Source organism: Pseudomassariella vexata (assembly GCF_002105095.1).
Source record: "Pseudomassariella vexata strain CBS 129021 chromosome Unknown BCR38scaffold_1, whole genome shotgun sequence".
Lineage (NCBI taxonomy): Eukaryota > Fungi > Ascomycota > Sordariomycetes > Amphisphaeriales > Pseudomassariaceae > Pseudomassariella > Pseudomassariella vexata.
Window position 1 is genome coordinate 1,094,944 of NW_024467956.1, and position 25,166 is coordinate 1,120,109.

A 25,166-nucleotide genomic window follows, 5' to 3' on the forward strand; every position below is an offset into this window, starting at 1 on the left:
GTGCATGTCTTGAGGGGTGGGTCCCGTAGCAGTCGGGCCACCGCAGCAGCGTCCAGGTTCTCGCTTGTATGCCAGACACGGTAGGCCCGCAGCTCAGCAGTGGTGGCATATATTCCTCTCCTGGCTGAGCTGTCCGAAGCATGGTTCTCGGCTTTAAAGGCCTTGGCCCACGCCTCAGCGGCGATGATCCGAGGGTCCTTTACGTTGTCTTTGGTTTGCTTTTATGGTCTCGTCAACATTGGTCAGGATCTGTTTGGCATCACGGATGGTCTCTCACGGATCTGAGGTGGACACGTAGTTGTCGCCTCCTTTGCGCTGGCGATAAGATAAATCCGGGGCTGAGGCATTCATCGACTGGCTCATCCAAGTCTTTCTCAGACTCTGTCTCTAAATCCATACCATCGGTAAGGCGAATGGGCAGTTCCCGCTCCAGGTGATGCGGCCTTGGTGGACATGGGTCAAGCTGCTTTCTTTCACGCTCGAGTGCCGCGTAGAGCTGGACGCCAGCATACGCATCAGATGCAGAGTCTACTCACGAGTTAGCCCTATGCAATAAAATCCAATAAACCGAAAACTTTGACTGACATTTGATTTGATCCATTCCAAGAGGCTGCGACCAGTCACTCGACCGAACATTTTGACCTTTAAACATGGGCAAATGCAGGTAATCTTGCACCTGAGTTGCCAATGGTATCAACTTTTTGTTGATGGCCTTGAATTGCCCCGTCTTGGAGTATGTCACCAGCCTGTACATATGGCTAAGTTCCATCAAACCCTTAGATTCAATACCCATGTAAGTGCGTAACTTCGTCGCGTCGCCCTTGATCCAAACACCCACTTTGGTAATCTTCGAGTCTTCCATTATCTTTTTGAAAGACGGAGCCACGTAGTCGTCCGATTTTGGGAACAGAGCCACGTGGAACAGGGCAATGCGGCTTGGACTGGCAATTTGGATCAGGGAGACATTGCGTTTGACTCCCTGCCACTTTGTTGCGTCCGCCACCCATTCGAGATCGAATCCGAGTACTTTCTCATTCACAAAATACTCCTGACAGACTCGTTCGGCTGTATGCTTGCTCCTGCAGTAATGGACCTTGACTTTCTCGTCCGGGCCTTCCGCGTTTGGCCCACGGTAGAGTCTATATGACCAGTAGGACTCGGGAGTCTCCGGGGCTGCATTCTTCGCGGCACGGAAGAGTTCCTCTGATACTTTCCAATCCAACGCAGGATACGGTATATCGTTGGAGGTGGCGGGGCTCTCTGCTATGGCGTTCTCCGGCTCGATCACCTCGACAGCGATGTTCCCGCCTGCTGCAACTTCGTTGTCTGGCGCAGCTAATACCGCGTCACTGGTAGGTAACGTCGGGTCGGTAACCGGCTCACCGATATGTTGCCCTAGCAAACCCTCACCTTGTTTTGATTCGAGTGCCGTGGCCTGCTCCTCTGATTCCGTTGCAGCAGCATTGCTAAAGGATCTTGGTGATTCCAACGGCGTCCTCTGCGGACTCGGGGAGAAACAAATCCCGCGACTCGGATGCCACAATTGATGACTTGGTGGACTCGCAGTCATTCTGATCGCTCTGTGTAGTCTGCGATACTGTTAGCAGCGCACGCTTCGCGAATGTCCCACAGGCGGGAATCCAAACCTCGAAATACGCGGTTGTCGCAATGCGGCCGAGGATCTCAAGGCACTGCCAGCACCCTCCAAGATGCCGTGGGGTATCATAGACATAAAAACGAAATGGGCGTGCACGCACGCTCCATAATTACCAGGGAACCTCGGCGCAATATCACTAGAAGGGAATGAAGTCTAGGCAGACAGACACGCCGATGAAGTAATGACAGATTGAGGGACAGGGCGAATCAAGTCGCGATGCGTATCAGGGTATCATGCGATTGCACGGTTAGGGTAATTTCAGCGGACGGCGCGGGGTGTTTGTCGACTTGGCAGGGGACGAACCTGGCGGTCCCGCTTTAAATCCCGACTCCATCACGAAAACAGGTGACCGAAAGTTGTTGCTGTTCGCACCCACATGCAAATAACCTTGCTTTTGACTTATCACCGCGAGACGATACAGACCGGCGGCATCAAACCCAAGTGTCAAATTGACTCTTTTGGACAGTCACTCACGTCGATACAGGAGCGCAAAAATGGCGGCTGCTGCGCCTACCGCGTCTTCCCTGCTCCCTCTCGGTACAGTCTCATCTCTACCTAGACCACTAGAAGCAGATCCCCCGCTAACATGATACAGAGCTCATCGACAAGTGTGTCGGCTCGAAAATATGGGTAGTCATGAAGGGAGACAAGGGTATGGTCCCCAACTTCTCATGGCTATGTTCCACGACTCACAGACATCTGCAGAATTCAGCGGAACGTTGTTAGGCTTCGATGACTATGTCAGTGAGTATTATCGAATCAAGACACATCATCAAGCTCCTTCAAAACTGATTTTCCTGCCTAGACATGGTGCTTGAGGACGTGACCGAGTTTGACTACTCCGGAAACCACACCAAGCTTGCTAAGATCCTTCTGAATGGCAACAATATTTGCATGGTAAGGCGCAAGAGCAACGCTTTGTTTGGTTTGATATAAGCTAATTTGATGTCGAACAGCTGATACCTGGAGGAGAAGGACCTGTCGCGGCATCATGATTGGGAGCGTGGACGCGGAGAGATCGATGAGACACGAACTGCGGTCTGCAGGCGGCGATCGAGCAGTATAACCACTGGGTCTGCTGTCGTCGGCGAAGCAAGGAATTATGCAGATCCAACTGTCTAACAATCACCATGGCGGTCCATTCTGTTGGCAAGATGCGTAAGGACTTGCCAATCAGGTTTACCCGTGGAAGGGTCTTTGTGCAGATCCCTCGACGGACTCTGGGTATTTATCAGAGGTATCTTGGAAACCGCCAGCGCACGATATGATAGGGGTTACAAATAGGCCAAACGGACCGCTTCCTTCGTGGGACATGTATACCACGTTGAATATCAAATGATAGCGCCTCAATGACATGCAAATTTTGACCCTATGCTCAAATCCCAGACCATTTCCCTTACGCCGTCCTGTGTAGTCCACATACCATGAAACTTCCCGCAATCCTCACATACCGTTGGTCTGGTCCTGGTTTCCAGCCGCGACCATGCGGCGGAGCTCGTACTCTCGCGTGAACTCACGACCCAGCTGCCCATACGCAGCGACAAGCTGTTTGCACACATCGATCATAACCTCGCGTGGGGTGACGCTGCCGTCCGTCTGTACACGAATAAAGACCTCGGGAACATTGGGATGGGCCACTGGACATCATTAGTAATCATCGAACGTGCGCTGACCGTGGGATCTCACGTTTATAGCCGGCCATCATGACATGAGGGGACTGCTTGAGGTACTCGCTGAGAAGATTGCCAAGCGTGTGGTCCTCCTTCAGCAAGACAAAGTCGGAGCAGTTGGACATGCCTGGGGTAGTCAGCAGTCTCCCTATCGATCGATAGCATAGAGGGACTAGAAAGACTCACCGGCAAAGGGCTTCTCCGTGATCTTCTTCTCTCCCGAAGACTCATCGACGAGAAAGAGCTCGAACCTGGTATCTGGTCAGCGCGTCTGCTTGATCGACAAGAGGCAAGTGACTCGAACGGGAAGGGAACGTTGTCACTCTTCATCTTGGCGGTTCGTTTGGTGATCGGATTCGTTTAGGATGATTTTAGAGGCGGGCGAGGGTACAGATGTATGAGAACTGGGCAGGAAACGCGTTCGATCACCGGGAGGGAAGGTGCGATATTGGGGCCTACCCAACGTGGAAAACTTCGAGACCACTTGTCTCTAGAGTAACTAAATCTGAGGTACAAGTTGGGAATAAGCCAACCCTTATACCCAAACCGAATCTCATCAACTCGACGGGTTCTGCGTTCAAGCCCTTGGTATACCACGCCGACAAGGCATTGATTCTACAGGCCGCTTGGCCACAACCCAGCACTAAATCCAGATAACTCTCGACCATCTCCAATTCCCTGCTTCCAAGTCCACCTCCTGCTTTCGAAAAGATAACAACATTTGGAACTCAAGGAATAGATGGGGTTACCGACCTGTCTGGCGCGTTCATTGTGGTGTCCGTAAATCCTCCGAGTACTCAACAAGCAAACAGTAATCCCAGTAATGAGGGAGCACAGCACCACGGGTATCGAATGAGTAGATGATAGATGGGCCGAAAAAAGTTTTGGAGTTTTGAGCAAGTGATGGAGCTAGGGGAGGACAAAGCAAGTCGATTTTATTGAAAGCGAAGAGGATGGACGGTCCGAAGCGAATTAAGTGTTGTTCCTCAGAGTCCGAGGAATGGATAGCGAGTGGAAGATGCGCCGGCAAAACTTCGGCGCTCGTCCAAAGCCTCCCTTTCAACACTGTCAAGTCAAGTCAAGCCAAATGGCCTCAGAGGACTTATGGAAGCAAATATTCGAGGTATTGTCAATTTGGATTGTGTTTGATAGTCTAGTTATTTTTCATGCTATATGGAGTATCCAGTCTGGAAAGACCCAGGGCTTAAGCCACTGAGTCTCGTGCAATCTATCTTGGTACTGTACACATTACGCTTAATTCATGAATAGACGACACTCTATTCTCAATCCCAATGCGGCCGCTACAACGAGTAAAGCACATTCAACGAAATCGGGGGGAGAGGGAAAATGGGGGCCATCACGACGTCTCTCGAGCTCAAAGATGCTTGTCATCGCAGTACTTTGGAAGACTTGGTCCAGAGGGTCCACTGGCCCAGCTGATCACGGTCAAGCTGGTAGTGTAGGCCATGGCAATAAACCCAAAGATGCACAGAGCGATGTCCGAAGCTCTCCAAAGCTTGCTTCTGGCGACGCCTTTGTAGTGGAGGAGTGGCTGTTCAATGTCAGTGATAGGTTTCGGGGAACACTGCATGTAGACTTGTTTGAGCTTACCGGGTAAATGTAGACCAGCGGGATACAGGCGAAATTACCCACAAGGGCCACGAATTTGTCCAGGTCGTCGGCGCCTCCCCAAGCGATGAAAGCGCAAGTAAAAACCACGAAGAAGCGGAACAAGTTCTTCTGCCATTTGATGTATGGGTTGTACTTGCCACTCCTTGTGAAGAAGGCATTTTCTGCGATCTTGATGGCCGGGAAGATCTGGAGCGGTGTCGAGAGCAAAATGGCAAGCGAGTAGAGCAGTTGAACACCGTTCACAAGTTTGTTATCCTGCGGCAGGTTGAGCAGAACCACCGTTTCAGTCTTGGACCCGTAGGCGGCGTAGGACACAGCGCCCATCCCAATGAACAGAGTCGTAATGATGATCATGACAACAAACATGACCTTGGGGAACTTGGCCGGCGATTTCATCGACTCCTGGATAGGTATGATGAGGCCTATGCCCTCAAACGTAAAGATGGCGGTACCAATGAACAATGTCCAGTCCTTGTCGTTGAACAGGATAATGTCAGCGATGCCGTTGGCGCTCAGGGTAAGGAGGTCATAGTAGAGAAGATAGGCTAGCCCGAGGACAATGAAAGCATCTGCCACCAGGGCTGTGAAACCCAACTTGCCAATATCTCGGAAGAGGGCGAAGGGTAGAAAGATGACCATTTGCATCAAGATCAACCAGGTCACTGGGATATACTTGTCGCAATTGGTCACCGCGAGGATGAAGGCCTGCAGGTTTTCGGCTGTGAACACGATGTAGGCCGCAACGAAGCCTATTTGACTGATAACGATGGAACACAAGATCAATGTCCGCATCCACTTTCCATAGAGAACACCACCAATGTCGCCGAAAGATCCCTCGACCTTTAAACGGGTAGTAACCAGAAGGACGAAGCAGTAGTAACTAAGCGCGGCCACAAACAATAGAACCAGATTGCTGAAGACCATGCCACCATTGAAGTAGGCACGCGGTAGAAACAGAACTCCGGTTCCCACGAAGGATTTGAGGAGAAGCAGGGCGGCGTTGAAAGGACTGTTGTTCCCACTACCACCTCGTACCTTACGCCGCCTCTTGCGTCGGGATGGTGTCAACAAAGCACTGTCTTCCATGGGCTCTCTGTCGTCCTCGCTCCCTTCGTCAGAATCATATTCATCATCTTCACCCGACGAGAAGTACTCCCCAGGACGAAGGACCTCGTCATCTTCTTCAAGTTCCTCGCCGGCGAAGTGTCCGTAAATGGATAGAAATTCAAGAAAACTATTGGTAAACAGCTGGGGTTGGTTACGGGAACCGCTCTCTCCGCCATCCGCCGGGGTTACCGAGGGACTCCTAGCGGCTCTCCGTAGGTAATTGCGTCGGAACCCTCCGGGAATCTTGATGTTATTGATATCCAGCACCTCGTTCTCCGGGTCGGGTCGGTGGACGCTGAAGCTTTTGCTGCGCTGGGTTCGGTTGCGCCCTTCAGCTTCCTCGGTCCATTTGTAGATTGGGCGGGTGATATCACCTCCCTGGAGCTTCAAGCTAGAGAACTCGTCGTCTTCATCAAAGTCGGGCTCTGTCTTATTCCCAGGCTGCTTGCCCTTCGCAGCGTCGCTGTTCTGTTGTCCCATGGGCGAATCCGACGTGTCTGATGGCTGAACCAGATGCCGCTTGACGATTTCAGGGTCTTCATATGCACCCGCGCCGCCGCTTTGCACGTATCTCGCCCTCGCATCGAAGGAACCGTAGTTCGTCGGTGTTGCCGAGTTCTGGAATTGAGGTCCTGCTGCAGCTGGCGATGCGGAACGCACTGGCGGAGTGCCGAACCTCGGTGGTGACCCGTCGAATGAGTTGGACAAGGCTGCAGCGAGCGCAGAGACGCCCGGGCCGGCGAAGCTCTGTCCTGGTCCTGGGAGAGGTGTCAAGCTCCCCGAACCGCCATCTTCCCCACGGCCCGACGTAGATGATTGCTGAGCAGGAGTGCCGAACGACTGGGACGGAACGGGCGAGGCCAAGCGGGCGGTCGCGTCAGCTCGAGGTATGGAAGTGCTATAGTTGCGACTGCGCAGCGAGCCTGGGGACGTCGACATTTGTTGCCCAAAGGGACCGGGTGTCGAGCTTCGGCCTCGATCCGGAGTAGCCATTGTGCTGTCCGAGGTTACGGTTCCCTGGAAAGAATGCCCAAAACTTGTCTCCGTATAATATTTCTAGCTCGTATCACGTTTTGAGGATATTAGGGACGATAGGGTAAGGTGTGCGTTGTCTTGACCCACTGCGTGAGACTAGGTAGGATCGCAAAGAAGTCAGCGATCAACGGAAGCTTTGAAGGACAGGATGCTCGTACCGAAAGAACAAGGGATAAGCTGAAGAAGGCGCGATAAGAGACCAGAACGCAGGTATATACTCACAAAAAGCCGACACTACGAGGCCTGTGATGTGGACTTGGTCATCTGTCAAAAAAACTGCACAGTCTGTCAGGGAAGTCTGCAGGAAGCCCTCGTGGTGTTAGTGCTTGAGGCCGAGTCAGGCAGGTGATCTTGGTCTCTATTTGCCTGCCGGCCCGCTGTATGCCAAGATAGTCTCTCACCGCAGCCACTCGGACACTGTCAAAAAACCGCCAATAGCAGGTATACAATAGAGCCAGCTGCCTGACAAAGAGAAAACGCATAAAGTTATGGATTCGATTATGAACTGCATTGTCATTAAATCCCTCCGGATGCACATGTGTGCCGCCCCCAGATGGATCTATCGGCAGGGTTGATGCAGAGCCGCTGAATACTACCGTTACAGGGTGTTACAGGGTACAAAGCAACCGTCAGGTTACCCTTGAAGCCACTACAGTGCGAGCATGTGGAAATATCTGTGCTGCGGAGTATCGTTTGAGTAATCATAACAATGCTGTCAACATCGGGATTCGACAGAGGCCAGCGGCGACATTGTTGTCGCTACTTTTGTCCTGTTGGATGCCTGAGGGGTCTCCTGGGCAAGCCCCGTCCCGATATATGCGGTCAACGGACTTATGATCCAACTACAAAGACTCTCGTCCGAAGACTGTTGAATCATTTCAGACGGACGGCTGGATCCGCTGGCGCCAGTACACAAGCTAACGAATTGCAGCGATTCACTGAGCTGAAATCAGCGAATGTCGGCCGACATGGGCTCAAAATTCGCATGCCGCCGTAGCCACTGAAGCTTTACCGAAATATGTGACCTGCACGCATGCTTGCATCTGAACGTGGAACCTTCAGATGCTCAAATTTTCCAGGGAGCTAAATGACGTATACCCACAGCTCGCACTTAATTCTCTCGGACCTCGCCAAAGGCCTGACTGGTAAGCCCTGGAACCTACTGTCTTAGAATCACCAGTTAACTTCGCCTGGTGAGCATTCGTGTCTCTCCTCTTACCGGCTCATCGGACGGCAGTCAAACCACAAAACGCCATGTGGAGGGGAACTACTGCAAGCTGGACTTGCTCGACTTGAGAAGATCGTCTATGCGTCTGTCTGAGTTTGGCTGGATACGCACGCGGGGTTTTGGAGGGGCACGACGTCAGGCGGACGAGAGAGTATACTCCAATTCATTAATTGAAAATATGTAGGAGTTCAGGATTAAAGACTTGGATTAATCGATTAGTCCTTGGGTTTCAAGCTCAAAACTTGTCTGAAGTGAAGGACATATTATGGTCCTTGGGATTAAGCTCAAAACTTGTCTGAAGTAAAGGCCATATTGTGGTTCTCGGAGCCGTTATTCCAAACCAAGATAGCATCCACAGATATTTCGCGTTCCTCCAAGCTCGTTATAGCAACTCCAAACAAACCAACGTCTCCCAGCCAGCAACATATTTAAATAGCGACAATGCCTCCAGAATCTCGTGGTGGTGAGACCGATATGATGCAGTCTTTGCCACAGAGCAAGAAGACAAAATTGGGTGTAGTGTCCGGTGTCTACATTCCAGTGGTGTTGAGTGTTATCAGCATCCTCATGTTTCTACGATTTGGCTCTATCCTTGGACGCATCGGCCTACTGGGTATTCTAGGTATGTTTCTACTACATATCGAGGCCAGTGTCATGATATTGAAATCAGTTTATAGCTTTGTTGGTCATTGCATACTTCGTGGACCTCGTCACCACGTTATCGTTGTCTGCCATCGCATCCAACGGGGAAGTCAGAGGAGGCGGCGCCTACTACTTGATCTCCAGGTCATTGGGTCCTGAATTTGGTGGCTCGATCGGAGTGCTGTTCTACCTGTCTCAGGTTCTCAACACTGCTCTCAATGTAGTCGGCCTCATCAACTGCTTGGAGCTCAACCTGGAGGGGTTTGTCCCCAGCGGCTACTGGGAAAACTACCTCATGGAGACCTGTGCTCTTGCTCTTTGCACTGTCCTATGCCTTGCTGGAAGCTCCGTATTTTCCAAGGCCAGCAATTTACTCCTGGTCATTCTGGTCATATCAACATTGAGCATACCAATTTCGGCCATTGTGAAGAGTCCATTCAAGGACAGGAGCCTCGACGTTGAGTTCACTGGGCTGAGCGCTCAGACTCTGGTATCCAATTTGTATCCTCATGTCCGAAGTCGACATTACTCGGGATTCGAGACTTTCAGAGAGTTGTTTGGGATACTGTTCCCGGCCACGTCTGGCATCTTCGCGGGGGCGTCGATGTCGGGGGATCTGATAAATCCCAGTCATGCTATACCAAAGGGTACTTTGTGGGCAATGCTTTCAACCTTTGTTCTTTACTTGCTCGTCATCATATCGATGGCAGCTAGTATAACACGTAGCACCCTGCTCCACCAGACGAACGTTGTATCTATCACGAGTCTATGGTCGCCCCTAGTCCTAGCAGGAGAGTGTGCGACAACATTCTTCTCCGTCTTGATGGGCATCATAGGCGCTGCCAAACTTCTTCAAGCTTTGGCTCGGGATAAACTCCTTCCTGGCTTGGGAGTATTTGGGCAAGGAACGATACGTGGGGATGATGCCATTTACGCTGTACTCATCACGTTTGCTATTGCACAGATCGCCCTGTTTGCTGATTTGAACCAAATAGCGACATTTATATCCATAGGATACCAGGTGAGCGCTTCATCCACATTGGCGTCGATCTACCAAGACTGATCTGCGACAGATGACATTTTTCGTCATGAATCTGGCTTGCTTTTTGCTGAAGATAGGATCAGCCCCTAATTTCAGGCCGGCCTTTAAATTCTTCAGCTGGCAGACGGCATTCTTAGGCAGTATACTCTCAGCAGCTGCAATGTTCTTCATCGACGAAACAGTTGCAGCTGCGGCTATCTGCGTTCTAATTGCCTTGTTCCTGCTTATTCATTACTTGAGCCCACCAAAGCACTGGGGCGATGTGTCGCAGAACTTGATCTACCATCAAGTACGGAAGTACTTGCTGCGCCTGAAGCCAGAGCACATCAAGTTTTGGAGACCCCAAATCATTCTGCTCGTCAACGATCCTAGACACCATACCCGGCTCATCCAGTTCTGCAACTCAATGAAGAAAGGGGCTTTGTACATCCTGGGACACGTCATTGTCACTGACGACTTCAGCACGGGCATCCACGAAGCAAAGTTACAGCAATCCGCATGGACGAGATACATCACCGAGTACTCGAGGATCAAGGCCTTCGTTCAGCTTACCATGTCCCCCACCATCGAATGGGGCATCCGGAATCTCATCCTCTCCGCCGGGCTCGGTGGCATGCGGCCCAACATAGCCGTGCTCGGCTTCTACAACATGGATGAACTGCGGAGATCGCGACCTTTCGCCAGCGGCCCGGAGGCGTCGGTGTCTCCCAGCAAGGCAAAGATACCACCGAAGACGGAAGGAAAACGGCGAGGGCGTGGAGACACATCGGCTCGCCTCTTGGAGGGTTTCCTACCGACCGACGATATACGTACGGAAGGTATGATGTCTCCCACGAGTTACCTGACGATACTTGAGGATCTTGCGCTCAAGCATCGTCTCAATGTCGCCATTGGAAAAGGGTTTCAGGCCCTGGAAGCTCCACGGAGAGATGGAAAAAACACCAAGAAGTACATTGATCTTTGGCCCATTCAGATGTCGGCTGAAATCACATCCCAAGGAAAGAGTGTTTTGACCACTAATTTTGATACATGTACGTTTGGGCCAGACACTTCGATCCGCCGTCATCTTATAGGACACTGTCTGGCACATCAAAATAACAAGAAAGCCAAAACGCTAACACTACTCTAGATACATTGATACTTCAGCTCGGATACATTCTGCTCAGTGTCCCCATCTGGAAGAATGCATTCCGTCTCCGAGTCCTGGTGTTTGTAGAGTACGAGAGCGAGGTCAAAGCGGAGCAAGGGAGACTCCAGACCCTCTTGGAGAAACTGAGAATTGACGCCGAGATCAATGTCTTCTGGCTGGCTTCTGGGCAACTGGGCGGGTACGAAAGCATTATCAACGGCATACCCAGCAACAAAGAAAACGAGCGGATCATCGATAACTTGCTTAAAGACGACGAGTGGTGGCAAGCGCTTCAGCGGCTGCGGAAAGGGGATTACAACATGTCCCGGTCTGAAGAGCCTTCGTCTTCAAGAGAGATGCTCGAGGTCAAGAGGCGTCGTGGCTCCAGTCCAAGTGCTGGTGGTCATGAAGATGACGCTTCTCGGCGGAGACTGAGCATGCAGAGCCTGTTAGAACTGCCCAAGAGGGCAAATGTTGCCAAGATATCCAAGCTAGGCGTCAGCTTTGGTATCCATACACACCAACTTGACTCCCAAATGTTCGGAGACCAGTCGGAAAACAGGAAAGACTACGACTCTTCCACTGATGACGAAGACGATTCTTCGTCCTTGTCTGAGGGAGAGTTCAATGACGTTGCAAGTGTCATGAGTGATGGAGACCTCGATGAAACTGCTCAATCATGCCAACCTCTATTGTTCTCAGGTCGACGAAGAAGCCATGGCAACCTACTCAAAGGACATGATCCTCCTAAGAAGGCAGATGTATCACGAAACTCTCAAGCAGCTCAGGGCCGCAGCGGGGGTAGTACGCCGGGTCGCAGCTATGGCACCATCGGGAGCACAACACGCACACACTCCTTTAAACAACAAGATAGGGCTCCAACTCCTGTGATGAGTCCAGTCGTAGAATTTAGGAGCGGGACTGAAGGCATCGAATCACCATCCAAGGCCAGTCCAATACCAACCAGACCCGCCTTTTCCCGACAGTCATCTGCCTCCAGGTTCTCCAGCCGCCCAACCCCCGACACCAAGATCAACTTCGAAGAGGGTGGCTTCGGGCCTAGCATCACATTCAGAGATCCCGGTGGTTCAAACACTCCCAAGCTGGACCGACCTCCCCTATCACGCAACTCTTCCACAGCAAGATTCTCAAGCCGCCCAACCCCCAAGATGAAGAAAATTGACAGCGAGGACGGTTCGGGACCCCGCCTCACCTTTGCTGAGCCCACCGAGCCTCCTTCCTTCACTCGTTCGCAGCGGAACTCTTTATCCCAGGGCATATCATCATCATCACCGCAAACCCCCCAACTCAATATCCCCAAGCTGCTTGAATCGTACGAATTCGACCAGTACTCCTCCTCCTCCTCCCCCTACGCTCGTCACAAAGACGAGGACGCAAATACAGAACTCCGGTCTAATTACTCTACCCAGTCTCTCCCGCTATCCTTCAACGATATACCAAGCCGGGCGCAACATCTGATCTTGAATGAGCTCATGCGGCAGCACAGCGGCGAGGCGGTGGTGTTGTTGACTACCCTGCCGATTCCGGAAGAGGGAACGAGTAAGAAGGAGGAGGATGCGTTGAGGTATTTGAGTGATATTGAGGTCTTGTGTCATGAGTTGCCGCCCGTGTTGTTGGTGCTGAGTAATAACATGACGGTTACCGTTAGTTTGTGATGAAAGTCGAGAAAGGGGATGAGGAATAGAGGATAAGACGCGTGAGAAGGAATGGTCTGGGAAGGAGTGGAGAGATGCATATTTACATTGGTAGGGCCGCCGTTCTATTTTGCTGTTTGCCGTATGAAAAATTACGAGAACGGCAATATATGTCACGAGTTTGTAACTATGACCACTCGGTTGCCCGTTTGAAAGGCTAGAATACCATGATCATGAATGCTTACATGAGTTTTGAGCCAACCCCCTTAAAGCAGGGTAAACCAGACTTCGAGTAGCATTATAGCAGCATTTAGTACATATGGGGTGCGGTGATAGCATTGCTTCTTCCACTCAGGTGATAGATTATGGGATCAGAGTTTTCACCGGCAAGACAAGATAATACTCAGGGTCATTCCATAAATGCTATCCATTGGGTATCGAAGTGACGTATGAAGCAAACACAGAAAGCCTCCACCTTGGGTTACTCGCATTCCATTCTACTCGTCTCGCCGCGCCATCGCATTAGTTTGCAAGCAAACCACTTCCCCGGTTGATCTGCACCTGTTTGTCCTCACCTCCACTCACAATACCCCATTGCTTATCCCAGACGACACCGAAGACTTTGCAGCCACGGCCGGGCACATCGCCCCTTTTCTTGCCTCTTTGGCTCTCTCTCTCAATTACGTACACTGCATCGCTCACGCTACCACCGCCCTCTGCCTTGGATCCTGCGCGCACGCTTCTCAAGTCCCAAATACGGCAGGTGCCGTCGTACGAGCCGGAGACAAGGGAATAGTTATTTTCCGGCGACGCAGAAATCGAGGTAACGGTGTTCTTGTGTCCTCGCAATGTCATGACGGACGTCTTCGTTGCCGATGCGCGGGGGTCCACCAGCGTGATATGCCTCGCTGTTGTTCCGGCTGCCAGGAGCGCACTGCTTATCCCAGGTAACGAGCACAACGACATGAGCGGATGCGCGGTAGTGAGGGTGCTTACGACCAGCGACGTAGTCAAATCCATCGTTCTGATTGTGTGGTCCTCGGATGCGGAGTATGCGACAGTCGAGTCCGCAGGATGGAATATCGCTGCTGATGCCGGCGATGAGTGGATCTGCATTATGGATAGAGGCCCTCGTTGAGGAGCTGATGAAGCGATTTTGCGCTTTTTTGACACGTTTACGCCAGCCCCGGGAAGTAGACTCGCCGGTGCTTCTGGCGCTGAAGACTTCGATGTAGACCACAGACCGATTCCGCCATCACTCGAGGCGGTCACTATCCTCCCAGAAGATGTGTGGATGTCCATCGACTCGATACTACCCTTGTGACCGTACAGCTCGAGAGTTGGCTTCAGTTGGCCCGTGAAATCATCCGATTCGGTATATTTCCATAACCGGATTGTGCGGTCCATGCCAGCCGATGCAATTTGAGAGGAGCTCAAGAAGTTGGCTGCCTTTACCGGGGCGCTGTGGCCACCATTGCTGCTTGACGGCGAAGTAGCAATTATCTGGTTGGAAGCGTTCCATACTCGGAAGAGACCGTCGTAGGAGGACGTGAGGAGGCGTTGTTTGCCTCCAGATAACACATCAATCCCCGTAATCCAATCATCATGTTCGAAACTTCCTTGGTAAACCGGCGGTATCAAACTCCGTACGTATTGCAGCGTTACTGTCGTTTCGAACGAAAGACCGTTCTCCTTGAGGTAGTCCTCCAACGAACCCCTTAGGAAAGTGCCGTTGACGAGGAAATCGAGAGGAACAGGTGAAGAAGTATTGAGCATAGAACCGGAGTTCAGGACCCTGGACAAGCCATATCGTTTGATATCTAGTGCAATTAGCATTGCGCTTCAGTGTTGCTCGATCGCCTTTGAACTAACCTCCTGGAACCAGCAATTGGCTCTTTCCTTCAGGCAATTGCAAGTCTGGCTCTGATGAAGTAAAGTTGACCCTAACCTGCTGAGCCTCAGTGGCCAAATTCTGGCTCTCCATTCCGGCCATATTCATGTGGTGAAGAGCGGAGTAGGGTGAATGTAGCTTCAGCAAGAAAGCTGCTACGTGAAGATCAGCACTGGGAAAATAAAATTTTTGGACCTTTCGTAGCCTTGCATGCAGCCTTACCCCGCGCTAAAAGATTAACCAATCAAAATATGGACGACCCCGCTATGCTGCATCCCGGGCCGACACCTTAACCCCTACAAACCGACCCCTAGTTCACGCACTCGCAGAATGGTTTTAAGTATCATATCATTGGGTAGATCTTAAGAAAGACTCAATCATTTGAGTCAATCATTTGCCTTTCTCTCTCTGTTGGCGCCAGCTTGCAATTACTCAAACGCGGCCAAACTCGGTGTCTAGGTACCTTCTCAGAGGCTGGGCTGTACCGTTCAGCCACAACTGAGCCACAAGTCAATTTACGCCAAAATTCGCGTCCAGCAAGGCCCGACGCGTCTCACCCTTTCAACTCATCCCAAAAGATGACAGCGTGAGAGTTGAAAAGTAGCTCCCAAAAATGGCCGCCCTGGATAATCTTCCGGGAAATATGCTCCAGAAGCCTACGTAAGTCTGAATTTAAATACGTTGAATGGATCTGCGTAAATAAGATACTGACCGCTATCCAGGGGCGAGGCAGAAGAGGAGCTGGAGAGGAAGGCGTCCACCTACAAGCCCATAAACTCCTTCAGTCTGGAGAAAGACAAGTCATATCAGCAGCAGTTTGCAGACATGTACTTCTTGCGGTTGACCAAAATCAAGCCCGCGGTTGAGCAGGTGGCAGTCGATACGTGGTCCGGCACCATCATTGGAGACGAGCCGGCGAAAAAAGTCGAACGGGTGCTGGATATTCGGCAGGGTGAGCTATGCTGGGTAACGGGGACTGTCTACATGGATATGCCCCTGAAACCCAACATTCTGGAGGATGTCTCTAAGGACGTAAGTGGTGCCTGAGACTGGACGGGCTTCACGAGCTGACTGAATGCAGAGATGGATCTCCGCGCCTACGTCGAGTCAGAAGTACTGGTCGGAAGATGGCTCAGACGCCGTGACGCTGGAAGATGAATCAGGTCGAATCCGTCTTGTTGGCAATGTGCTCAAGTCGGTTGTACTAGTGACAGGGTGCATCATAGCTGTGATGGGCACGGAAAACGTCAATGGTGAGCTGGAAGTCATTGACCTGAAGTTTCCAGACTTGGCTCCCCAACCAGATCGATGGGCTCTTTCATCACCACCCGCTGCAAATGGCGCAAGCCGGGGCAAGAAAATCAAGGACGTAGACGAGGAAATGACAGACGCCTACAGCAAGGGGAGCGGAGGCAAGATCGCTATTGTTTCCGGCCTTGGATTCTCTGGCTCAGATGCATCCCACGCCATTGAGCTCAGTTTACTACTGGAATACCTCCTAGGCGAAGCGCTAGACCCCTCTACGCAACAAGAATTGTCTCAGATCAGCCGTCTTATCATAGCCGGCAACTCAATATCACTGGAGGATCAAAGACCAGTCGACGAGGAACAGACGGAAAAGAAGACGAACAAGAAATACGGCTACGACGCTAGCGCGTACAACCCTCTCCCGTCGCAGCTCCTCGACGAGTTCCTCTCGACGCTGCTCCCGACCATGCCCATAACCATGCTCCCTGGTGCGCAAGATCCAGCCAACGCTAGTTATCCGCAGCAGCCCGTTCACGGTGCCATGTTTCCTAACTCCAGAGCCTACACGGCCGCGCCAGGATCAAAGGAAACCAGCTGGTTTGACAATGTGACGAATCCATGGGAGGGCGAGGTGGACGGGTGGCGAGTGCTGGGCACGGGCGGACAGAACGTTGACGATATTTTCAAGTACGTCGACAGCGAGGACCGGCTGGGAATGATGGAGGCCATGTGCCGGTGGAGGTGCTGTGCGCCAACGGCACCTGACACATTGTGTAAGGGTTTCACCCTAACCTATAGGCAAACTCGGCTAATAAGAAACAGGGAGCTATCCGTTTCAGGACGACGACCCGTTCGTCATGAAGACCAGCCCGCATCTCTTTTTCGTAGGCTGCCAGCCCGAGTTTGGAACCAAGAAGATTTTCGGTCCGGAAGGCCAGACTGTGAGACTCATTGCCATCCCGTCGTTTTCGGCTACAAAGGAGCTGGTGTTGGTCGATTCGGAGACGTTGGAGGTGACCAAGGTGAAGATTGCTGCAATATGAGATAAGTCTTAATATCATGGATAACGTACTTACCCAACGAAATATGCTTGAAGTGTTCATGTGCATTCTAGTCTCGGAGGAATAAGAGCTTATGTGCTAGTTGGACGACTGGTGTTTCATTAGAGGTGAAAAGGGGGTAAACCCTTCGGTATTCTCAAGATATTGGAATCTGTGGATGCTACCGTCGAGCTATAGCACCTACCCAGAAAACGTTCGGTGTCATCGCAATTTTAGAATCCATAGATTTCATCGTCGAGCCATTGAGTCATGTGAAACAACGTCTCAGATCTTAAGAAGGCATGGCGATGAAGGGGATGAGACTCATGTTCGGGGGTGTCAGAATCAGCGATGTCTATTATGCCCATCTCTCAGACTATGCTATGAATACTATGAAATCGGCAACGAGTTAATGAGGTGTTCCTATCGGATGCGAACCAATCCAACACAAGGAGAGAATCTGCCCAGGTGAGTGAAAGAGTTCCACCCTGTGCTCGAATTCCACTCCTGTCATTCGTTTGCCGTGCCGAGAAAAAGCAAACCCACCCTATCCATATTTTAAGTAGCTGGGATCGAAGTCAGGAAGGTACTGGATGACCGGATCAACAGCACCAACATAAGCAGCTGTGCTATCCAGTACTTCACAGTGAATATGTGTGATCAGAGAAACATATGTCTACAGAAAAAGGAAAACCGATGACTTACCTGATTTCGGAATATGAATAAGCTCCTTTGCTTACGGAATGCAAGGCCAATAAAGAGATCAGGTCAAGTGGGGGTAGAGAGATGAGAAGAACAGAGAAGAGCAGTAACTGGACTTGTGATGATGCGAAGCAGCCTAGGTGTTAGTCGACTCATGCTGGTATCCACATTGAGGAACGGTCCAGTTTTGCCATGGATGTGAATATAAATTCAGCTATCGCGAGTGAGTTGGCAGCGATTTTGTTGCGATCTTTCTGCCAAGTTCAAGTAATTGGGAGGAAGAAGTATGGAGAAGTTCCACTGTGCACAAAGGCTTGCGTAGAGGTACGCAAACTTGAAAATGCTCATAGGAAGGATAAGCAAGTACTAGTCGAATACGATTGGAATCTATAGATCTGAAAAAAGAGGGGCCTATAGATGCCAACCATGGGAAATAGGGTACACCTGTGTTTCTTTAGATTAAGGCTAGGGAGGGGGTAAAGGGGAAGGAGGTGAAAGGTAAGGTGGTGCGGCTTAGGGACAGGAAGTCACAGCCCCTAAGGTACGATATAAGCTATATTATCGGGGGCACACCAAACTCGCCTTCATTACTGATAAGCTTCAAGAGAAGTAAATAGGGGAATAAAGGATCAAAGTGTTAAGGCTTGGTCACCCAACTGTTATCATCAAATCAACAGACTTGAAGCAGAAGGTTCACCAGCGAGCACAGAAATAGCAACAACAATAAGTGTCAATAACATCGAAATAATTGCAACCTGAGATGAAGTTGTAGATTGGTCGTGGATGCAGCAACTCCAAACAGACTAGCTAAAAGTTGACCGGGGTATTGAGTAAGGGATGCGGTCGTGGGTACGGCTGCTACGGGCAGTGTCATAAGCAGGTGCATAGTAACATAATTCCTCCCCCCATCTTGCACATAGTCTGGCTCAACATTATTTTCATTCGATGATATTTCCAGTCAAGTCCAAATGGGAGCAAAGAATAGCAGAAAGAGGAAAGAGAAATGCCAACTTTTTCAAATCGAAGAGAACTGGTGCCTGGCACACTTCTTCGAATCCCTGATGACTTCTGGCATTGACTGAATGCCAGTTTGGGCATGATGAATCCAATGCGATGACGACCCAAAGCCAGACAAAAGACTCCTTCCTTATGTCAACAATATATTTCTATATGTGGTTCTGTCGTGATGTTGTACAAAGTACGATTTGAGAGACCCTTCCAGAGCAGTTCTATCCCCATCGGGTTTCGGACGCCCCAGACTGGTCAAAATTCGAACCCCTGCCAAAAAGTTGCAAGCTTCAAAACGTCAGTGACAGGGATAGCAGCTCCAAGCTCCATCTTCAAAGAAGGAGCGCAACCACCTTGATAAGAATTGAGACCAGCCCCAACGAGAGCCACCGACGGAACAGTCAATTCGAGATCTACCCACCAGCCATCCCCCAAAATGGCATCCTCACCCACTCCTCCTCCAGCGCCCGCCACCCCCAGCGCACCCAAACTACCCACTACGCCAGATGATGCCGCCGCCACTACCGGAAAGACCTTCGAAAACCGCATGCTCCATAACGTCGCCCTCGGCGTAACCCCCGTCGCCCTGGGCGCCATGTTCCTCCCGCCCCGGCGGCTCGACTTCCGCATGCTCATCCTAGGCGGATGTTCCATCTGGGGCATCAACCAACTGCGGTACGACTACACCGGCAAGACCTTCCTCCAGCGCTTCCCATCCTTCGGTGGCAGCAGCGGCGGCGGCGGTGGGTTCTTCTCCGATAAATACAACGGGATGCCTTCCGAACGAGCACAGCAAGTGCAAGCGCAGATAAAAGAAGAGAAGAAACGGCGGTTGGAACTAGCGGCTGCGCGGGAGGGGATGAGCGAGGAGGATGCGAGGAAGATCGCGGAGCAGAGAAGGGAAAGGGAGAGGAAGGAGCGGAGTACTCTGAAAGCGATTTGGATGGGGGATGCGGACGAGGATTGGAAGGAGAAGCGGGATCAGAGAGAACGGGAGGCGTTGAAGGAGGGCGGGAAGGGGTACTGGGGGTTGATAATGGAGCAGATTTCGGATGTGAGGGATCGGGGGAAGGGGGATAAGACGAACGGGGAAGGGACAAATGAGGAGCCGAAGAAGTCTTAGAGGACGGGACAGTCATAGGTGTGGTATAGTATGTGTATAATACGTATGGACGGGCTGCATAATCGTTGTATTGGGGTCGGGGCGCTGGCTTACGGTGCGAATCGATCTCTGCTACAATATATTGTCACACTTTCAAAGATTATCAAAGAGGTATCATATGTATATATTTGGTCAGGAAACAGCAGGTTTCCTCATTGGGACGCCTCAGGCATAACAATGTAATATCTACGAATCCAGTTGCATTTTGTAACCGTACCATCAACGCCAAGCAAAGCAAAGCAGAGCAACACACCCCCTCCACCTCCCGCCAAAAACAGCCTTCACGTCACTCAGCTCGAAGAACTGCCTTCCTTGCGAGCCTTCTTGGTAGCCTTCTTTTCCATTTTCATGATTTGCTTCGTGCGCTCCTTCAACTTGCGGCCCGTAAGAAGCTTGCCTCTTTTGTTTCGCAGCTTCGCAGCGTCCTTCTCCATGCGTATGCGCTTCTTCTCCGTGCGGATGGCCAGTTTGCCGTCGAACTCTTCAGTCCACTTCGCAAGCTGCTTTTCCAGATCGGCCTCTTTCTCGTCGTCCTTGGTGCCGGGCTCAATGCCCAGTTGCTTGCGCAGGGTTTCGCGTTGGCGGCCAATCAGCATCAGTCGGCGGCGCTCAGTTCGGTTCATTCCCGTTGGCGCAGGCGTGTATCCATCTCCCTTCTCTTTACGGGCCTTGGCCTTGGATGCCTTGGCCTCTGAGGGCTCCTTCTGGCCATCGTCCGAATCAGAATCGGAATCAGAGCTGGAGCTCGAGTCGGAGTCGGAACTGGGGGGGGCGGCAGCTTTGGGTTCAACGGGCATCGGCTTGGTATCAATAGTGAAGAAAGAGTTGGGCTCAACGACAGGCTCCTTCGCTGCCTTTTTCTCCTTCTTCCTTTGCTTCTTGGCCTTCTTGTCGGCTTCCGAATCACTACTGCTGCTGTTGTCTTCCGATTCGACCGCGACCGCCTTCTTTTTCTCCCTGTTATCCTTCTTGGCCTTCTTCTCTATCTTCTCATTGGGAGAGTCCAATTCCTATAAGTTGTGAGTCTTCGGTCACGAGCTGACAGATTGCATGCAAATTGGAGGTCTTCTTACCATCGGGTCGGCCACAGGCGCACCACCAGAAGAGCTGTCGGAGTCTTCATCCGACGCATCTTTGACGATGGGCTTTGCCTTCTGCTCCTTCTTCGGCTTCCTCACCTTGTCCTCCGACACCTTTTTCTCGCGCTTCTCCTTGTGCGGCTTATGTGCTCGATCTTTCGCCATGATGGAATGAGCAGGTTTCGGAGCAGTGAGATGACGGTGATGCAAAACTGTGGAGCGGCAATGCGGGAGAACAATTTCTCGATTAGCTGTGTAGTATAACTGTACTGCCTGACATTGTAGAAAGCCCCGTCCGATCAAACGGGTTTGGAGGTGAAGCTTCGCCGGTCAAAAAAAAGAATTGCCAGCCACCACTATGTTATCTTATCGCGATAGCTAGGATCTGCAGACCCCACCAGATCCGTGCACTTGAAGTTCCTCGCTGGGGTCGATCCAGCCCGCTGCAGGGAACCTAAACTTCTTCGACTGCTCTGCGGATCATTGACTACCTGCCTTGATGGATGCTACTAATGAATGTATCTAGGTACTGACTGTTTCCTTCACAGCCTTGCCGGCTTGACATAAATGACCCTCAAATAATTTGTTGGTCCGTACTACCCAGCTGTATTGCTGGCCGCAGCTTCATTGTTCTCTGAGAACTGCATGTTGCTATGGTTCATTGCTCGCGGTTACTTTAGAGTTGAAAATGTATGTGGGCCACAGAGTTGGTCCACAGAGTTGGTCTTGATCAAGGCCAATCCCGTTGCTCATTTGCTACAAGATGCCCAGTATCGCCCCAAAATGTACACCTCTGCTATGTTCACATTGAATCTGTAGCTTACAAAAGTGTTGCGTCTGCGGTGCTCAAGCACATGTCTTCATGTTTCTTGCTTTTTAGTCTACCATTGGTCATATTTGGGGGTGGGGGGGAATCACAAAGCACCACCGTCCGTCCCTGCACAACCATATTTTGCCGTTGTCACCCATTATCCACACAACAACATTAGTCATCATAATCATTGCCCATCGTAGCTCTGTATGAACGCCAAATTTGCTCGACGGACCGTTTGGGCCAAAGCGCTGCCTGTGTATCGCGCTGCCAAGCATGATTGATATATCACTCGTACCCTTCCGCGTGAAAATGCTGTGCCAGCCAATGCTATCTCCCCACCGGAGACATTGAAGAAAAAGATGGACGCTGTTGTAGAAAGGTCGGAATGTTGAAAGGCCTGGGCATTGGATGGCCGGTTATTTGCAACATGTGTAACGCCAAGTGTATGTGACGCTGTCCCGTAGACCTTGCAAGATAAAATGGATGCTCGAAAGGTCGAATGAAGTAGCCTTAGCCGGGATGGTGGAGCGAACCACTTAAGCACCTGAACGTGTGCTTTTGTAATTGTGCGGCCAAGACGGTGAATCCATCCAGGCCGGGCAGAGAAAAGGTGGAAAGAGCAGTATTTATTGTCGTCGGCGAAACATGGGATTATGCAAGCCATTCTTCCTCATCTCTCTTGAGTCCCCTCATCACCAGACCCTCATCAAGAGATTCGTCATCGCTATTTTCGGCTTCTTCGTCAGGCGGTCTCCCATCCACGTTTTCGACTCCGTTGGTTTGCACTTCCTCGTTGTCAAACATCCAAGTCAGCCCATTTGCTTCTTCTTCCAACGGAAATATTTCATTGGCGTATTCTTCGAGGCCTCTAGGTCCCTCCCATAATGCCAGCGCACTGTCGGGACAACTCTGATCAAGCTCCGGGTCTCCAAAATAGGGCGGTTGTTTCTTAGGTTCGTCATTTTCCAACGAGAACAATTTCTCGAGGGCCTGAAGATGTTCTCGGTAGCCTTCAGGGATCTTGACCTTGACCTCAATAGGTCCTCTCTTATACCGCACACGCCTGCCAAGGCCTGTCTCAAACGCCTTGCACGCTTCCAACGGCGACAAGTACTCGTAGGCCAGGGCGACGCGTTTGCCATTCCATTTGGATGGCCCGTCCTTGAATACTTGCAGAATGGCCGGTCCAACATCGTGTTCGGCATCCAACCAGGGAAGTTTGGCCTTGGGATGGAACGGAGCCTGCCAAACGAACGAACCATCGGGCTGCAACTCCATGCAAAATAAGGGATACGGGAGGGACGTGAAGTTGTTATTGTAAATGCCCGTATAGACAAATGTGGCAGGGAGTCCAATTTTGCGGATGTAATCCTCCACCTTATGCTTGGCTGCCCACAGGGGTAGGGAGGGCCAGTCAGGATTGTAGGCGGCATGATCGGGCATGGACGAATAGACAAAATGTTGAACGCCGACCTTTTTGGCAGCATCTACAATGGCCTCGCCAATTTGGAGTTCATTGCCGTAGAAGGTGGTGTTGATAAAGGCCAGGTGGGTTCCCCTGAAAAGTTGGGTGATAAGGTCCTGGTTTACGAGAATTCCCGGGATGTGAGCATTAGCCGTGACGTCCCTGTGGTCGTCGGGCTTTTTGCGAATGTAGAGCTCGCCCACAAACACGGTGACATTAGGGTTGGTGGACACTTCGGTTGCCATCACGCCCTCGAGATTACGCAATTGCGCCCGTACTTTGTAGCCAACCGCGGTGGCTATCCGGATTAGGGACGCAGCTTGGCGGCCACTCGCGTTGATAACCGCAATCGTCTTATCTGGCGAGGGCATTGAGCGCTTCAAAGGCCGGAAACTCAGCGAGTTGTTTCTCGAGACCAGAGGCGAGCTTTCCGAGTAGGAAGATCGCGTATGTTTGTGCCTGCTCTGATTTACTGCCGTCCTGGGTGAAGCGCTGTTGTAGTTGTGGTGCTCCGTCGACGGCGCTGGCCTGATGGCCAGGTCAGTCCGGATGGGAATGGGTTTTGTGGCGGACATCGAAAAATGCCAGGTCTGGGTGGAAAGGAGAAACGGGGGAAACCTCGTTGTCGAAGAGGAAAGGGGAGATAGGGGGTGCGAAAAGATATGAATCTGAGTAATTCGAATAATACTCTCTTGACGGCAGTTGAGGTCTGGATGATATGGCGAAATACGAGCCGGAAGCACACGCCGAATCAGGCCTCGAACGGTTGCTGAGAGCCAATCAAGTTAGCCGTTACTTGAACTTTGACAGTGAGTTTTCTCCAAAAAGAATGACCCGGACCTATCGAAATGAGACGATACGGCGCAAACACAAGCTCGCCGGCGGTTGTCTGCTTTTCTCTTGGCGCCTTATATCAATTTGACCAATATTGCAATATTCAGATGTACCTTGAGGGACAGCCCTATTCCCGCTGCCGCAAAGCCGGCACACTGTCGGGACAGCTGGGTAGTAGTCAAATGACAAGCGTTGCTGGTAATAGTTGATTCTTTGTCTAACACGACTCGTATGTTGGTGGACCTGGTCGAGAGAAAATTTCAGCGGCGGGGAATGTTTGAAAACGCGGATACGATCCACCTTGTATTTGGGGAAACGGCGTAACAGTTGACGAATGCCCCACGATCAAGTAAGATGGAGTTTTGGGAGGAGATGAAGCATATTTCTACCTTTTTTGGTGCCGTATCAGGCCTGACTGAGCCAGAAGGCTGATGTGATACGTACCCACCGTAGCTCCCCCAGGCTACAAACGGTCCAATTGGGGGGGGCTTTCAGTGCACGTCGCGATGGGGATTGTGGGTGAGCAGTGTGCAGGTCGGCGTCTCGTTGGATACTTGGGCACGCTCTTCAGTCAAGTCGGGAGGTGCCAAAAGATGCGCGAAACGCAGGCCCTGGGGCGGTGAGGATGAATACCGTAGACCAACGATTGGGCTTGTTACATGGGCTTTCCCTCTGTTTCTTTTTTTCGACCAGTCTACCAGAACTCTATTTGCGCGGTTGGGCGAGTTGCTGTGCTCCCTTGCTTGCGACGTGTCTCGCTGTGCTTGTTAGCGAAGTCGGAGACGTTTAGCGATGACGCAGCGACTTGCTCGTTACGAAGGTTGCGGTCTCGACCACCACTCGCAGCTTCACATAAAAATAAAAGAAGTAATATCTTGGGAATGAGAAGCACCGTCAGGAACTTGCGACACGGCAAAAGTATGAAGTGGACGGCAACAGCCTACGATGGGCTCCATCGCGGACGACACTTTTAATTGAGTTCGATTTTTCCTCTAGTCGGTGGCTTTGTCTGGTTTTATCTAATCGATTGCTCTCTCGACGGTCTATTTCAGGGATAGGACCACACAATTGCTGCTGCCGGCATGATGAAATGTTCATTCGCGCTTTCGTCAGTTTGAGCCCAAGT

At 51.2% G+C, this 25,166-nt stretch overlaps 10 protein-coding genes across 10 annotated transcripts; 4 read left to right on the plus strand and 6 right to left on the minus strand.

Annotated features, from left to right (window-relative positions):
* Positions 1 to 259: 259 nt before the first annotated feature.
* On the minus strand, positions 260 to 1,570 carry BCR38DRAFT_331656 (ribonuclease H-like domain-containing protein; the record flags this gene model as incomplete). The annotated part of the gene is made up of 2 exons (XM_040855079.1): positions 260 to 528; positions 586 to 1,570. The coding sequence occupies 2 exons, from the start codon at positions 1,568 to 1,570 to the stop codon at positions 260 to 262; spliced, it is 1,254 nt and encodes a 417-aa protein (XP_040720781.1).
* Positions 1,571 to 2,151: 581 nt separating this feature from the next.
* BCR38DRAFT_479709 (uncharacterized protein) lies at positions 2,152 to 2,652 on the plus strand (the record flags this gene model as incomplete). The annotated part of the gene is made up of 5 exons (XM_040863188.1): positions 2,152 to 2,194; positions 2,253 to 2,309; positions 2,363 to 2,401; positions 2,463 to 2,554; positions 2,614 to 2,652. The coding sequence occupies 5 exons, from the start codon at positions 2,152 to 2,154 to the stop codon at positions 2,650 to 2,652; spliced, it is 270 nt and encodes an 89-aa protein (XP_040720782.1).
* Positions 2,653 to 3,100: 448 nt separating this feature from the next.
* Positions 3,101 to 3,657, minus strand: BCR38DRAFT_479710 (DNA-directed RNA polymerase; the record flags this gene model as incomplete). Its single annotated transcript, XM_040863189.1, has 4 exons — positions 3,101 to 3,294; positions 3,344 to 3,454; positions 3,514 to 3,578; positions 3,632 to 3,657. 4 exons carry the CDS (start codon positions 3,655 to 3,657, stop codon positions 3,101 to 3,103), a joined length of 396 nt encoding a protein of 131 aa, XP_040720783.1.
* Positions 3,658 to 4,702: 1,045 nt separating this feature from the next.
* BCR38DRAFT_330127 (transmembrane amino acid transporter protein-domain-containing protein) lies at positions 4,703 to 7,059 on the minus strand (the record flags this gene model as incomplete). Its single annotated transcript, XM_040854932.1, has 2 exons — positions 4,703 to 4,879; positions 4,939 to 7,059. 2 exons carry the CDS (start codon positions 7,057 to 7,059, stop codon positions 4,703 to 4,705), a joined length of 2,298 nt encoding a protein of 765 aa, XP_040720784.1.
* Positions 7,060 to 8,803: 1,744 nt separating this feature from the next.
* On the plus strand, positions 8,804 to 12,818 carry BCR38DRAFT_453801 (amino acid permease-domain-containing protein; the record flags this gene model as incomplete). Its single annotated transcript, XM_040861636.1, has 4 exons — positions 8,804 to 8,951; positions 9,007 to 9,992; positions 10,045 to 11,044; positions 11,143 to 12,818. The coding sequence occupies 4 exons, from the start codon at positions 8,804 to 8,806 to the stop codon at positions 12,816 to 12,818; spliced, it is 3,810 nt and encodes a 1,269-aa protein (XP_040720785.1).
* A 501-nt stretch (positions 12,819 to 13,319) lies between these two features.
* BCR38DRAFT_479713 (ribosome biogenesis protein YTM1) lies at positions 13,320 to 14,790 on the minus strand (the record flags this gene model as incomplete). Its single annotated transcript, XM_040863190.1, has 2 exons — positions 13,320 to 14,617; positions 14,670 to 14,790. The coding sequence occupies 2 exons, from the start codon at positions 14,788 to 14,790 to the stop codon at positions 13,320 to 13,322; spliced, it is 1,419 nt and encodes a 472-aa protein (XP_040720786.1).
* A 239-nt stretch (positions 14,791 to 15,029) lies between these two features.
* Positions 15,030 to 17,327, plus strand: BCR38DRAFT_519644 (DNA polymerase alpha/epsilon subunit B-domain-containing protein). Its single transcript, XM_040865140.1, has 4 exons — positions 15,030 to 15,348; positions 15,411 to 15,720; positions 15,770 to 16,709; positions 16,759 to 17,327. The coding sequence occupies exons 1-4, from the start codon at positions 15,302 to 15,304 to the stop codon at positions 16,977 to 16,979; spliced, it is 1,518 nt and encodes a 505-aa protein (XP_040720787.1). The 5' UTR covers positions 15,030 to 15,301; the 3' UTR covers positions 16,980 to 17,327.
* A 1,682-nt stretch (positions 17,328 to 19,009) lies between these two features.
* Positions 19,010 to 20,002, plus strand: BCR38DRAFT_5122 (uncharacterized protein). The gene has a single exon (XM_040865044.1). It carries the CDS (start codon positions 19,123 to 19,125, stop codon positions 19,807 to 19,809), a length of 687 nt encoding a protein of 228 aa, XP_040720788.1. The 5' UTR covers positions 19,010 to 19,122; the 3' UTR covers positions 19,810 to 20,002.
* A 136-nt stretch (positions 20,003 to 20,138) lies between these two features.
* BCR38DRAFT_404313 (uncharacterized protein) lies at positions 20,139 to 21,092 on the minus strand (the record flags this gene model as incomplete). The annotated part of the gene is made up of 2 exons (XM_040857835.1): positions 20,139 to 20,858; positions 20,922 to 21,092. 2 exons carry the CDS (start codon positions 21,090 to 21,092, stop codon positions 20,139 to 20,141), a joined length of 891 nt encoding a protein of 296 aa, XP_040720789.1.
* Positions 21,093 to 22,154: 1,062 nt separating this feature from the next.
* Positions 22,155 to 24,256, minus strand: BCR38DRAFT_5146 (nitrogen metabolic regulation protein). The gene is made up of 2 exons (XM_040865071.1): positions 24,154 to 24,256; positions 22,155 to 23,975 (listed from the first exon to the last, which is right to left on the minus strand). Exon 2 carries the CDS (start codon positions 23,779 to 23,781, stop codon positions 22,393 to 22,395), a length of 1,389 nt encoding a protein of 462 aa, XP_040720790.1. The 5' UTR covers positions 23,782 to 23,975; positions 24,154 to 24,256; the 3' UTR covers positions 22,155 to 22,392.
* Between the last annotated feature and the right edge of the window lie 910 nt (positions 24,257 to 25,166).